Source organism: Bidens hawaiensis, unplaced genomic scaffold (genome assembly GCF_021521415.1).
Source record: "Bidens hawaiensis isolate Kalapana, Puna unplaced genomic scaffold, B.hawaiensis_p1.1 tig00024294_1, whole genome shotgun sequence".
NCBI lineage: Eukaryota > Viridiplantae > Streptophyta > Magnoliopsida > Asterales > Asteraceae > Bidens > Bidens hawaiensis.
This window is the reverse complement of record NW_027493831.1, coordinates 48903-62580: the sequence shown is the minus strand read 5'-3', so window position 1 is coordinate 62580 and position 13678 is coordinate 48903. Positions and strand designations below refer to the sequence as shown.

General features: G+C 38.4%; 2 protein-coding genes across 2 annotated transcripts; both read left to right on the top strand.

Annotated features, from left to right (window-relative positions):
* The first annotated feature begins 225 nt into the window (after positions 1 to 225).
* Positions 226 to 724, top strand: LOC143569052 (putative histone H2B.1). The gene has a single exon (XM_077055056.1). The coding sequence runs from the start codon at positions 266 to 268 to the stop codon at positions 707 to 709; it is 444 nt and encodes a 147-aa protein (XP_076911171.1). The 5' UTR covers positions 226 to 265; the 3' UTR covers positions 710 to 724.
* Positions 725 to 11754: 11030 nt separating this feature from the next.
* On the top strand, positions 11755 to 13678 carry LOC143569041 (THO complex subunit 4A-like). The gene is made up of 5 exons (XM_077055046.1): positions 11755 to 11997; positions 12114 to 12263; positions 12863 to 12931; positions 13018 to 13202; positions 13295 to 13678. Exons 1-5 carry the CDS (start codon positions 11821 to 11823, stop codon positions 13485 to 13487), a joined length of 774 nt encoding a protein of 257 aa, XP_076911161.1. The 5' UTR covers positions 11755 to 11820; the 3' UTR covers positions 13488 to 13678.

Below are 13678 nucleotides of genomic sequence, written 5' to 3'. Positions count from 1 at the left end.
ATTAACACAGACAGAAAACCCCCGCCTAATCTCCCAATCCAAAAACAACTAAACTTCAAATCACAACCATCGATTACCTTTCCTTCTTTAAAACCCTCATCCTACGCTTAAAACCACCGCCACGTCACCGATCCGTGTAATCACAACCCAACCAATAACAACCCATCTCCATCTCCTATATATTAACAACTCCCAAATAACCCCAACTCATCATTTCAAATCAATTCAATTCATCCCCAATTCCCAAACCCTAATCTCAAATTCAATGGCTCCCAAGGCAGAGAAGAAGCCCGCCGAGAAGAAGCCGGCAGAGGAGAAGAAAACATCGGCTGCCGAGAAAGCTCCGGCGGAGAAGAAGCCAAAGGCCGGGAAGAAGCTACCCAAGGACGCATCAGCTGCAGCGGATAAGAAGAAGAAGAGGCACAAGAAGTCGGTTGAAACCTACAAGATCTACATCTTCAAGGTGTTGAAGCAGGTGCATCCAGATATCGGTATCTCCAGCAAAGCCATGGGGATTATGAACAGTTTCATTAACGATATCTTTGAGAAGCTTGCTCAAGAGAGTTCAAGGCTGGCTAGGTACAACAAGAAGCCCACCATCACCTCTCGGGAGATTCAGACGGCTGTCAGGTTGGTGCTTCCTGGGGAGTTGGCTAAGCATGCTGTGTCGGAGGGTACTAAGGCTGTCACCAAGTTTACAAGCTCTTAGATTGGTTGGTTTGCTGTTGTGATGTGAGGCAGGGTTAGGTCATCATATCTCATGATGATTTGTTTCGAATTAGCTGTGTTTAGTGTCTCTTTTAAGTTTTTATGTTTTTAGGGTTTGTAGTGAATGGTAATGGATCTGTGTTAATCGTTTCAAGTTGTGACTCATGAATCATATAAGATATATTATCTTTAGTTGTGTTATTTCTGTTTATGGATTTTGATTTTGTTATTCAAGGCATACATTATAGCATTATTCAATATTAAAATTAGTAGAGGTTAAGTGATATTTGTATTCTTAATTTTTTTTTTGGAAATTCTTTTGTGTCTATTGCTGTATAGTTTTGCTAAGAAACAAGCCAGATGGAAATCATGATTTCTGACCCATATTTAACTTTGGTATGTTGAAATTGTCAGAGTAATTTTGGGGTTTTGGTGGGTTTTAAACCAAGCATGCCTTTCTCTAAATAAGTGTGTAAGTTGATATGGTTATTAGTGTAAATAATAAAATATGGACATAAATGTTAATTTGCAGAGAAGGATGTGTAGATTGTTACCACTTTATTTGTGTATAATTGCTCAAAACTTGAAAGTGGTTTATTATGGTAATACGGACTAGTATACCAAATTGATTTGTTGGCAAATATTGAAATGATCATTTTGCGTGATGTTAGCTGGTGGAATTTACATGAATGTGGTGGTATTATTTGCATAAATATGTTTATATAAGGTTAACATGTAGATATGGTGAAGCATGTCTTGTTTAGAACTGACTTTTTGTCCCTAGTAATCTGCTATAAACATCTTCAACTTGTTCCTTTGTGTTTATCCATGGGTTGTATGTGCTTAGATTTATTTCTTTGACGAAACAACAATCCATTTCAACGTGTTTCACCTGCTCGTAAAATAACTGGGTTGGTAGCAATGTGTGTAACAACCTGGTTGTCACAAAAAAGGTTGTGCAGGCCCTATGCATGACATTTCAAGTTCTTGCAACAATCATCTTCTCCACAAAATTTCACTGACAGCGAATGTAATAACACGATACTCGGCTGAAGCCGAAGAGTGAACCAGCTAATTGTTTATTTAATTTCCAGGATACAGGAGCTCCCAACTAGAAGTAGTAGATACCCAATGGGACAACTAACCCACGTGAAGTCACAATAGGCCGTGAAATTTGTTGCTCCACTTTCGGTAAGAAGGATGTCTTATCCTGGTGTGGCTTTTAGGTATCGAAGGACACAATGGGTAGCTTCAAGAAGACTTTCACGCGGGTCATTGACGAATTGGCTAAGGACATTGACAGAATAAGCGGTATTAGGTCTTGTGGCTCGCAAATTGAGAAGTCTTCAAACGAGTCACCTATATTGGTTCGCAACAACATGAGCTTCTCTCTCCCGTTTGTCTAGTTTTATATTTTGTTCTCTCGATTGCAGACTAGGCCGCCAAACCCAACATACATGCGTCTTCATGAATATCCATCGTGTACTTTCGTTGACTAAGGACCATGATACTTAGGGTTGTAAGCGGACCTAACCGAACCGTACGAGACCTTGTCCGTGTACGTCCGTTAAGCTTTTGTCGGACAAGAACACCCTACCAAACGAAAATTCGAGTGTGTCCGTTCATTAAGGAATTGAATTTGTCAGTGTCCGTTTGTTAGTATTGTAAACGGACACTAATGGACATGAACATTAACGACATTAATGAACATTAATTGACAACCATACATAAACAGCTATAATGAACAAACCAACATCAACGATTACATATTATATAAAAAAGAATAACCATAAATCCACATAAGTTCACCAACAAATTCAGAATTACACCACATGCTATCCAAAGACTACACTTAACATATGATGGTTTGTTTTATTTTACACCTGGTTTATATACTAGGGTAATTAGGTAGAAAAAAAAATAAAAACATATTAATTACAAAATACTACACATTAACGGGCAGACGGACGTTACCGGACATTCACAGACACTATTGAACGAATGTGGCTTTTGTCTGTGTTAGTTCGTTAAGATTATTAAACAACATGTTTCCTTTTTTGTTCATGTGCGGTTCGTTTATTAAACGGACGAACATAAACAAACTTCTCGCCGAATGGACGGACTGACATCCGTCGGACGTTCAGTTCGCTTACAACCCTAATGCTAGTTGTTCGAGCAACTTCTGTTGGAAATTTAAGTGTGTGAATGAAGGAAGTGGTAACATGTTTGTCCCACATCGGACTGGGAACAAAATAATGAATGGTTTATAAGGTGGAGCCCTTACACCCATTTGAATTCTTTGTGACATGTTTTACCACAATTCTACGCGCGCGCAGGTGGGGGGGTGTGCAAATTTGGGTTTCTGGACTAGAAATTCATCGAACTCGTGCGGCGTGAGACGATTTTTTGAATTTGTTTTTGAAATTCAAAACTGGTCTAGTCAATATAATTAATAATCATTAAGAGAATGATTATGATTTGCAGTTTTATAATCTGCACTAATGGCAATTATTTGATATTGTTATTATTTAATGGTCATTAACAAATATTGATTGCTTAGTGTAATTGTATGGCTATATAAACATGACCAGTCTTCATTTGTAGACACACCAAACAAACACACTTCATCTTCTTCCTACTGCAACAGTATTATTTTCGACTTCGTTTCAGGCAAGTGTCCGAGTCCGGCAGAGCACCGATTCTGTTTCGAACCGGAGTACCTTGGGAACAGACCGAGAATCTGTTTAAGGGAATTGTGTTAAACACAAGCCCGGTTACTGTGTTGATTGTTTCGTTTATTTTAGTTTCATTTTCTTGAATTTATAATACAAGTTTTCCAACAAACTTAAACAGAGTACTTATTATTATTCTTGTATTTCGTTTCAGAATGGAATCCCAACCCATGAGCGCTACTGTTTCTGCCATCGTGACTACCGCTGATGCTGTAACAACCGGTTTGGTTGCTCCGCTGCCGAGTGCAGTCACGTCTCATGCTGAGAAACCGGAGAAGTTCACCGGTGTGAATTTCAAACAGTGGCAACAAAATATGTTATTTTATTTGACCACTTTGAACCTCGCGAGGTTCTTGACTGAAACCGTTCCTCATGTTGATGAAGGGGCAACGGATGCGCTGTCGGTGAGCGCGGTTCACGCTTGGAATCATTCGGATTTCTTGTGCCGGAACTATGTCTTGAATGGCATGGTTGATGCACTTTATAACGTGTATTGTAAGGCCAAGACTGCCAAAGAATTATGAGATTCATTGGACCGCAAATACAAAACCGAAGATGCCGGTACTAAGAAATTCGTGGTGGCTAAATTCTTGGACTTTAAAATGATAGACTCAAAAACTGTTATGAGTCAAGTTCAAGATTTGCAAGTTATTCTTCATGATATTCATGCGGAAGGGATGTCACTTAGTGAGACATTCCAAGTTGCTTGTATTATTGAAAAGCTACCACCAAGTTAGGTCGATTTCAAGAACTATCTCAAGCATAAGCGAAAGGAGATGACCATTGAAGATCTTGTTGTTCGTCTTCGTATTGAAGAAGATAATAAAATTGCTCTTAAAAGAATTGAAGGTCCCGGAACAACAAAGGCCAATGTTGTTGAACATGGCCAATCTTCAAAGGTAAAAATGGTGGAAAGAAAAATCATGGGAAAGGCTTCAACCTTAATTCTAAGGGGGGAGTTGGGAAGAAAAAGAAGTTCCAAGGAACTTGTTACAATTGTGGAAAGCAAAGCCATAGGGCCAATGAATGCAAGCTTCCAAAGAAAGAAAATGCTCAACAAGTTAACATGGTTCGTGAGGTTGAGAACCTTGTTGCGGTGGTCACGGACCTCTCGATTATGGTCACCGAAGTTAACTTGGTTGGACAAAATAACAAAAATTGGTGGGTCGATACGGGGGCTACCCGTCATGTGTGCTTTGACAAAATTCTCTTTAGCACTTTCAAAGAGGTGACTAATGGAGAAAAGGTGTGTAAGGCCTCGTTACTGGTAGCCCTACTTTGGTGTTGGATTTACTCATAAACACAGTTCAACAAATCAGAGTTAATTAAAACATTCGCGGAACATTAAACGCTCATAAAACATTACATATAAATCCATGACTTGTCTTAAAATAAACATTCTTGTCTTTCAAAATATCATAACATTAAACATAAACGTCTTAAGTCTTCAGACGCAGACTCTTATTCTTCCGCCATGTGCCCTCGCTCAAGCCAGCTGTCTCATTCTACTCACCTGCGTGCATACTAAAAGTCAGCTACGCTGAGTGAGTTCTAGTTAATCAGGTAATATACAATACTTTCACCAACTTATACATACGCATCCGAAGATACATATTATATATTCTTAACATGTACATCTTTCTTTCGTACATATATAAATATATACATTCTTTCTTTCATTCTCCCTTTTATTCTTTCTATACATACTTTACATCTATCAATACTTTACATACTTATACGTTTGAAAGAGCATTACGCCCTACTGCCTCGGGTATTATTAGGGCTCGGTCCCTTTTTCTGCCTTGAGTATTATTAGGGCTCAGTCCCTTTTTGCCTTGAGTATTATTAGGGCTCAGTCCCTTTCTGACTTGCGTATTATTAGGGCTCAGCCCCTTTCTTCTATACCTGGCTATCTCTTACATTCGTTCATAACATACGCACATATCATTCATACATTATACACAACATTATATCCATAATCATAACTTGCCAATACGTGCAATATCCGAAGATCGTTCACGCACAGACAAGCAATCATTCAAATCTTTCACATAATACATATATGGCATACACTTATCTCTTAGGATAAGGGTATTAACTAATCATATCGAGTATGCATACAACCCCGAAAACATAACAAGGAATGGGGCTAGAACTCACCTGAATGCGGTTACGTTCGCCGTTTATAGTTATTCCTTTCTTGAGCTGTGCACGGCTAACTGTGCAATAATTACATGTATTAATTAACTATTACTACGTATAACGTATTTCTATCTTTATATAACCCACAACAAACGGGGTCCGGGGGCAGCGCCCCTGGCAGCGGGGTCTAGGGCAGCAGCCCCTAGCAGGGTCCAAAGGGCAGAGCCCCTGGCTGGGGTCGAGCTGCCAGGTCAGCTTGGAAAAAATTTATTTCCATTAACTGTCTTAACACATTTTCCATTCAAATTTTAAATCATAATTAATTTGCTAACTTAAAATATCAAGGGCTTATTTGTAATTAATTCATTCTTTTATAATTCCAGGGACTATTCTGTCATTTATCAAACTTCTAGTTCGTCACTTGGTTCTTAATGAATTGGTTTGTCTTAACGAACTGGTCATTGTAGCGAATTGAACCCTTTAACGAACTGGTCCTTTGGCGAATCAGTTCATGTAGCGAATTGGACATTCTAATTCGTTATCCCTTTTAACGAATGACTATAACGAATTAAGGGTAATTCGTTATCTTCTTCCCTTAACGAATCAACTAGCGAATTACCTCTAGTTCGTCAGACCGCCGCTAACGAATCACTTGATAATTCGTTAGTTTTCCATCACGAATTAGGGTTAGGTCAGATTTGTCAGAACATTCCCTGACAACCTCGTACACGTTTTTTCGGCCCCGTCATCGCCGGAAAACCGAGTTTTCACCGGAAAAAACTAGATCTCACTCGTTTTTCCACCGTTTTTCGTCCCGTTCGATCCAGATCTGAGCTAGGGTGATCCCTAAACTCATCTTAGGTTCGGTTAATACCTGATTCCACCCGGATCTCGTGACTTAAACGGTTTAAAGGTGTCGGCTCGTCATTTCGTGACCATATCTAACGGGTTTAAGCTCATACAACATTACCTCGGGTCGGTGCTCGGTTTCCTTCTTGGTTTCGGCTAGAGAGAGATCTTAAGTGTGTGTTTTGGGTGGTGTAAGGGATATATGTAAATGAGGAATTAAATGGTGATTATGGTTTATATATTTATGGATCATGGGCTTAACCCATATCCATTTTACCCGACACTAGCCTAAGTCGTATTCTATTTATCTAAACCGATAACGACCCACTATAAAATAGACGAAATTTATTTTATTAATATAACCGAAAGTAGGATGTTATAAGGTGTTTATGGGAAACTCCGGTATGGCCGAAGTCAAAGGTGAGGGGAATGTGGTTTTGAAGATGACTTCGGGTAAGGAACTTACTTTTTCAAATGTGTTGTATGTTCCCGAAATTCGTAAGAATCCTGTGTCGGGGTGGCAGTTGAACAAGTTTGGGTTCAAAATGGTGATTGAGTCTGATAAGGTCGTGTTGACAAAAAATGGTGTGTATGTTGATAAGGGATATGCCCTTAATGGTATGTTCAAGTTGAATGTAACCGTGTTTAACAATATGAATGAGAATGCTACTAGTTCTGCTTATATGCTTGAGTCTTCTAATGTTTGGCATGGTAGACTAGGTCATGTTAATTTTAATTCCATTCGACGTTTGATTAAACTTAAATGCATACCAACATTCGATATCGACTCAAATAATAAATGTGAAACTGGCGTCGAAGCAAAACAAACGAGATCGTCATTCAAAAAGATTGAACGATTTACCGAACCCCTCGAGATGATTCACACCGATGTGTGTAATCTAAAAGCAATTCCTACTCGTGGTGGGAACAAGTACTTCATCACGTTCATTGATGATGTTACAAGATATTGCTATGTTTACTTACTTAAGAGTAAGGATGAGGCTATTAATAAGTTTATCTTATTTAAAGCCGAAGTTGAGAATCAACTAAATCGAAAAATTAAAAGAGTAAGGAGTGACCGAGGAGGTGAATATGTTTCACCTTTTATTGACTTGTGTGAAAAAGAAGGAATCATACATGAAGTCACGCCTCCTTACTCCCCTCAATCAAATAGCATAGCGGAACGTAAGAACTAAACATTGAAAGAAATGATGAATGCCATGATGATAAGTTCTGGGGTAAGCCCGGACATGTGGGGGGAAGCAATCTTATCGGCTAATTATGTCTTAAACATGATACCGAATAAGAAGAAAGATTTAACTCCATATGAGTTATGGACGAGAATTAAACCACCATATAAATACTTGCGAGTGTGGGGGTGCCTAGTCAAGGTAGTGGTGACTCCACCAAAACGTCTGCTAATAGGACCCAAAACCGTGGATTGTGTATTTATAGGATATACCCTTCCCGGCGGTGCATATCGATTTCTTGTGCATGATTCCAAGAATCCTGGAATAAACAATGGCACCATAATAGAATCAAAGGATGCATCATGGTTTGAATATAAGTTCCCATGTTTGGATAAAGGAAAACCGAGCTATTCTAGACCGGTTGAGGAAAGTATTCAAAACGAGAGTACTGGAGATGAACCTCGGGAACAATCTGAAACAGAGGAGGTTAAAATCAGGAAAAGTAAACGGCAAAGGACTGAAAAATCCTTCGGCCCTAATTTCCTTACCTACATTGTAGAAGAGGAACCTCAAACGTATCAACAAGCGGTGAACTCCGCTGAAGGACCTCAGTGGAGGGAGGCCATCAAATGTGAGATAGATTCTATCTTACAAAATCATACGTGGGAACTAGTGGATCTTCCTCAAGGATGTAAACCACTAGGATATCGATGGATCTTCAAGAAGAAGATGAAACCTGATGGCACCATCGATAAGTATAAGGCAAGGTTGGTGATCAAAAGATATAAACAACGAGAAGGTTTAAATTACTTTGATACATATTCGTCGGTTACGCGAATAACATCTATAAGGTTGGTGCTTGCCATTGCCGCCATTAGAAACTTGAAAGTTCACCAAATGGATGTAAAAACGGCTTTCTTGAATGGAAATCTAGAGGAAGAGATTTACATGGAACAACTCGAAGGCTTCATAGCCGTTGGGCAAGAAAAGAAAGTGTGTAAACTTGTGAAATCCTTGTATGGATTGAAACAAGCTCCTAAACAATGGCACCAAAAGTTTGATCATGTCATGCTTGATGCTGGGTTCAAAATCATTGAATGTGTCAAATGCGTATACGTGAAGGACACATCCGATGGATATGTCATTTTGTGTTTATACGTAGATGATATGCTCATTGCTGGAAGTGATGACAAAATCATAACGTCCACTAAGAACATGTTAAAAGCAAGATTTGACATGAAGGACATGGGTTTTGCGGATGTTATTGTGGGAGTTAAAATCACACGAACCCAAAATGGACTTGTTTTAAGTCAATCCCATTACGTGAGCAAAATTCTTGAGAAGTTTAATGCGAATGACTCTAATGTAGCTAGAACTCCCATTGACACGAGTCAACATCTAGCTAAGAATAGAGGTGAACACGTCAACCAGTTGGAATACTCAAGAATTATCGGCAACTTGATGTATCTGATGAGTTGCACTAGACCCGACTTAGCATATGCTGTGAGCAAGCTAAGTAGATACAAAAGCAACCTAAGTTCAAGTCATTGGAACTGTGTGATTCGGTTGCTTCGGTACCTAAGATACACTAGAGAATACGGGTTACATTATAACAGATATCCTGCAGTTGTCGAAGGACATTGTGATGCAAATTGGATATCTGACACGAATGATTCCAGAGCAACAAGTGGGTATGTATTCACACTTGGAGATGCTGCTATAACGTGGAAATCGTCTAAACAAACGGTTATAGCTAGATCCACGATGGAATCAGAATTCATCGCCCTAGATAAAGCGGGCGAATAGGCAGAATGGTTACGTCAATTTGTTGAGGATATACCAAGATGGCCTAAGCCGGCATCGGCCATCTGTATACATTGTGATAGCCAATCGACAATTGGCAGAGCTCATAGCACAATGTATTATGGTAAGAATAGACATATTAGACGTATACATAATACAGTACGACAACTAATATCTACTGGAATTATCATTGTTGACTACGCGAAGTCAAAGGATAATATTGCGGATACACTAACAAAAGGCCTAAGTAGAGAGTTAGTTCAGAAGTCGTCCATAGGAATGGGACTGAAGCCCTTGAAATATTAAAGTTCATGCTTGGAATCATTCGAATTTCTTGTGCCGGAACTATGTCTTGAATGGCATGGTTGATGCACTTTATAACGTGTATTGTAAGGCCAAGACTGCCAAAGAATTATGAGATTCATTGGACCGCAAATACAAAATCGAAGATGCCGGTACTAAGAAATTCGTGGTGGCTAAATTCTTGGACTTTTAAATGATAGACTCAAAAACTGTTAATCAATAACTAGTAAACTTTCCCGCACGTTGCAGCGGAAACGTTGATAAACATAAACCCAAGTGTCACGATGAGAACATTAATAAAAAATAAAGTTATTAAAATTTGTCTTTATAAAAATTTAAGTTTCCTTGATGAAAAAAAAAGGATATTTAAGAAAACATTATATTTTAAAATTTTAAGTGCAAAACAAAATATATAAAAGATATTTATAGAGATAAAACAAATATTAAAACAAAACTTAGAATTGTGTGGCTCAAATTTAAGGATACCATTTTAAAATAAGAAGAAAGAAAAAATTTTGTGGCTCAAATTTAAAGGAATGATGAATAATGTTTCTGTGAGTAGGGTAAATGTTGGTTTATAATATATATATAATTGCTAGTGTGTTAAGCACATAAAATGTTACTTTATAAATTTACAACAAAACTTCATAATAATTAAAATCAGCTACATGAAACACTGATCACTTAATCATTGTGGTTCGACACCATGCTTATCCTAACTAGTTTAAGGTGAATTAGACATTTGATTTAATGCTATTTATGATCAAATTTCCCTCCTCTTTTTTGTTACCTACGACATTAGCTACAGGAGCTGCCTCTTCCTTGGTACGTTGCCCATTGTTTCCAAAAAAGTTGATGAATTTGTTGGTATTGTTTTTCATTTAGACCCGAAACAAGACTTGTTTCTCTGTCGCCATAAGCCGCCTTTGGTTGCACCACTCCGGATAACCAATATGTTTAAAACAATCGTCTTAGTTGTGGTCGGTTTTTCCACAAAAAATCAACCTGTTCACCAATATTCCGCTTAACACTATTCCTTTTTAAGAATATGTTTTGTGACCAACCTTTATCATGTTTGATTGAAACAAAAGCCTGAAAGGCCGTGGAGTCTGCTCAGTCCATTATGACAAGAATTGTGAATGTATGGATGATTTATGTTGTAACCGTTTCCTTTTCTTTGTGTCTTTGATCAAGAATTATGTGACCGAGAAACACCCATCAATTTATTTGATAAATTCCACATAAGTCCAAATATTATTTATGCCCACTTTATATATCACTTAAGCCCAAATAAATAAATATTTAAACCCATGTATAAAATCCGATAATAAACTCAGATAACATTAGAATTAATCGAGCCCGCTCATGCGTCACCCAAACTCATTTAATCTCTAACGTTATTTTCTCAATCTACATGTTAATTCGATATACTAAAATAGATGTCAATAACATTAAAATTACCAGCATGAAGCCCTGCGATCCATAATCATGAAAAGTAGTAAGGACTGTTTATTAGTTATCTGGTCCAACATGTATAATAAAACTATATTTAAAAGGTTTGTGGTCTACAGATATCAACCTTTTTCTTTTGAACGAAGGTTTGTTTATGTATTTATGCCACTGCAATATTTAAATTGGAGAGCATCGTTACTTTACTTTGACTAGTATATAATTTTTTAACCGGTCCCATACTGATTTTAGAGTTTGGCTTGGTATTTCCTCATGATACTATACCGTCGGCTGCCACTTAACAGCCATTGTGCCGCCACAAAAACAAAACTTTTTGACGTAACACTCGGTGGGACGAAAACCCAGGTGAGCTCATGATTCAAATTGACAACCTAGCTCAAATAATTCATTACTATACACAAATAAAAATCAAACTTGAGTCTCAACTAAATAACACGAACTTTCATATTACATAGTAACACAAAGTTAAAAAAGAGTTGGAGCTTTATGACGTAGAATTAAACGGCCTCGTGTACTTGTTTCTAAATAAATAGGACAAATACCCGTCTCAACCATACCCATCATTCAACCCAAATACTGAAACTTTCCCCCTATCGATTTCAAACCCTAATTTCCTCCAAGTTATGGCGGGTGCTGCTTTAGACATGTCGCTTGACGACCTAATCAAGAACAACAAGAAGTCCGACGGCGGCGGCGGTCGCGGCCGTGGCCGTGGCCGAGCATCTGGAGCTGGACCAGCACCTTCACGCCGCTTCAATAACCGTGGTGCTTACAGATCTACTCCTTACGGCGGGCCTAAGGTTCAATAGTTTAGATCGGATTGATTTGATTTGATGCTTGTTTAGTTCCAATTGCTGGCTTGTAGCTGTTGTTGTTGGTGGTGATTATTTATAAAGGTTTTCTGCCTCTGATTTAGGCACCGGATGCTGCTCCTTGGAACCATGATTTGTTTGCTGTTGCGGATCAGAATATCGGTGGACCGGGCGGGCGGGCATCTGGGATTGAAACCGGGACGAGGCTTTATGTATCGAACCTTGATTATGGAGTCTCCAATGAGGATATTAAGGTAATTTATACTCTGTTTACTTAGATAAACTGATTCGGTTAGTTCGATTGTTGTTTGTTGATTGGTGGGTGGATCTAAGAGAAAGTAAGTTTAAATTTGTGTAATTTGAGATAGGGATGAGATTGCACCCTAGGCCTTAGAAGTACCGAGTATACCGATACACAATTTGAACAAAATTGGGTACAGAAGACTGTACCAAAAGTTGTATCAAATTTATTTGTGAACAGAAACCATAGTACCAAGACCAAAACATACAAAATGTTCTATAAACCGTATCAGTTTCTATACCATATCAAGAATGAAAGGTACCGATATCGGTACCTAATACTGGGTACCAGTGTCTTATACACAAGAGAAACTTCACTTTGACAATTGGTTCCAAATACCAAAATAACAAAAATTTAGTAGTACTAAATACCGTACCGTATGTATCAGTACAAGTTCGGTATCGGTATGGTACCACTGTTTTTTAAAACAAAATCTCTTCCCTACTTTGAAGCCAGAACCTACAATATGGAAAGTTTTTATGTCTTTAAAGTTATGGAGATTTTTGTTATTCTTATATGGATGAACTTGATTGAATCTTTGAATCTGTGCAGGAGCTTTTTTCAGAAGTTGGTGATTTGAAGAAGTATTCTATAAACTACGATAGAAGTGGGAGATCAAAGGTAGTTATTAAAACGTTTTGGTATTTGTGTTGTAAAAGATCTTGCTAAATTCCTAAGCTTTAAATCAATTTTCTTATCTGGTGAAGGGAACGGCTGAGATCGTTTTTGCAAGACGACAAGATGCGCTAGCAGCTGTCAAGAGGTACAACAATGTCCAGCTTGATGGGAAGCCAATGAAAGTAGAGATTGTGGGAATTAACCTAGTGGCTCCTGTTAGTGGTCCTCCATTGGCAAATAACGCTGTTGGAAACATGAATGGTTATCCTAGAGGGTATGCCTTCACATTTAGTGTTTAATCGTTATGTTTTAGTTCTGGTTGGATACTAACGTATTATTAACGCTGTATTTGGATGTATGAAACAGTGGACAAGGTAGGGTTGGTGGATTTGGAAGGCCACGTGGCGGCGTTGGAGGTGGGCGGGGATTTGTTAGGGGAGGGCGTGGACGTGGAAGTGGAAGTGGAAGTGGAAGAGGAGGACGTGGAGAGAAGATATCTGCAGATGATCTTGATGCTGACCTGGAAAAGTATCATTTGGAATCAATGCAGACTAGTTGAATTGCGTCACATGCTTGTTGATCTTTCTTAAACTTATGTGTGTTTCGAGTTGCAACGAGTATTGTTTGTATTTTATGAACTTTCAACCTTCTAGGCTAAGGACAAAAGCACTCGGGGGAGGATCTAGAGCTTTAGTTTTTATTGCATTATGTTTTTGTTTTATAAAATTTCAACAACGTGGCTTTAGTTGA

Bases quoted from the DNA above. Each gene is read 5' to 3' on its own strand.
- LOC143569052 (XM_077055056.1), top strand. From the start codon at position 266: ATGGCTCCCAAGGCAGAGAAGAAGCCCGCCGAGAAGAAGCCGGCAGAG.
- LOC143569041 (XM_077055046.1), top strand. From the start codon at position 11,821: ATGGCGGGTGCTGCTTTAGACATGTCGCTTGACGACCTAATCAAGAAC. The intron at 12,264-12,862 runs GTAATTTATACT...GAATCTGTGCAG, and splicing joins TCTCCAATGAGGATATTAAG to GAGCTTTTTTCAGAAGTTGG. The intron at 12,932-13,017 runs GTAGTTATTAAA...TATCTGGTGAAG, and splicing joins ATAGAAGTGGGAGATCAAAG to GGAACGGCTGAGATCGTTTT.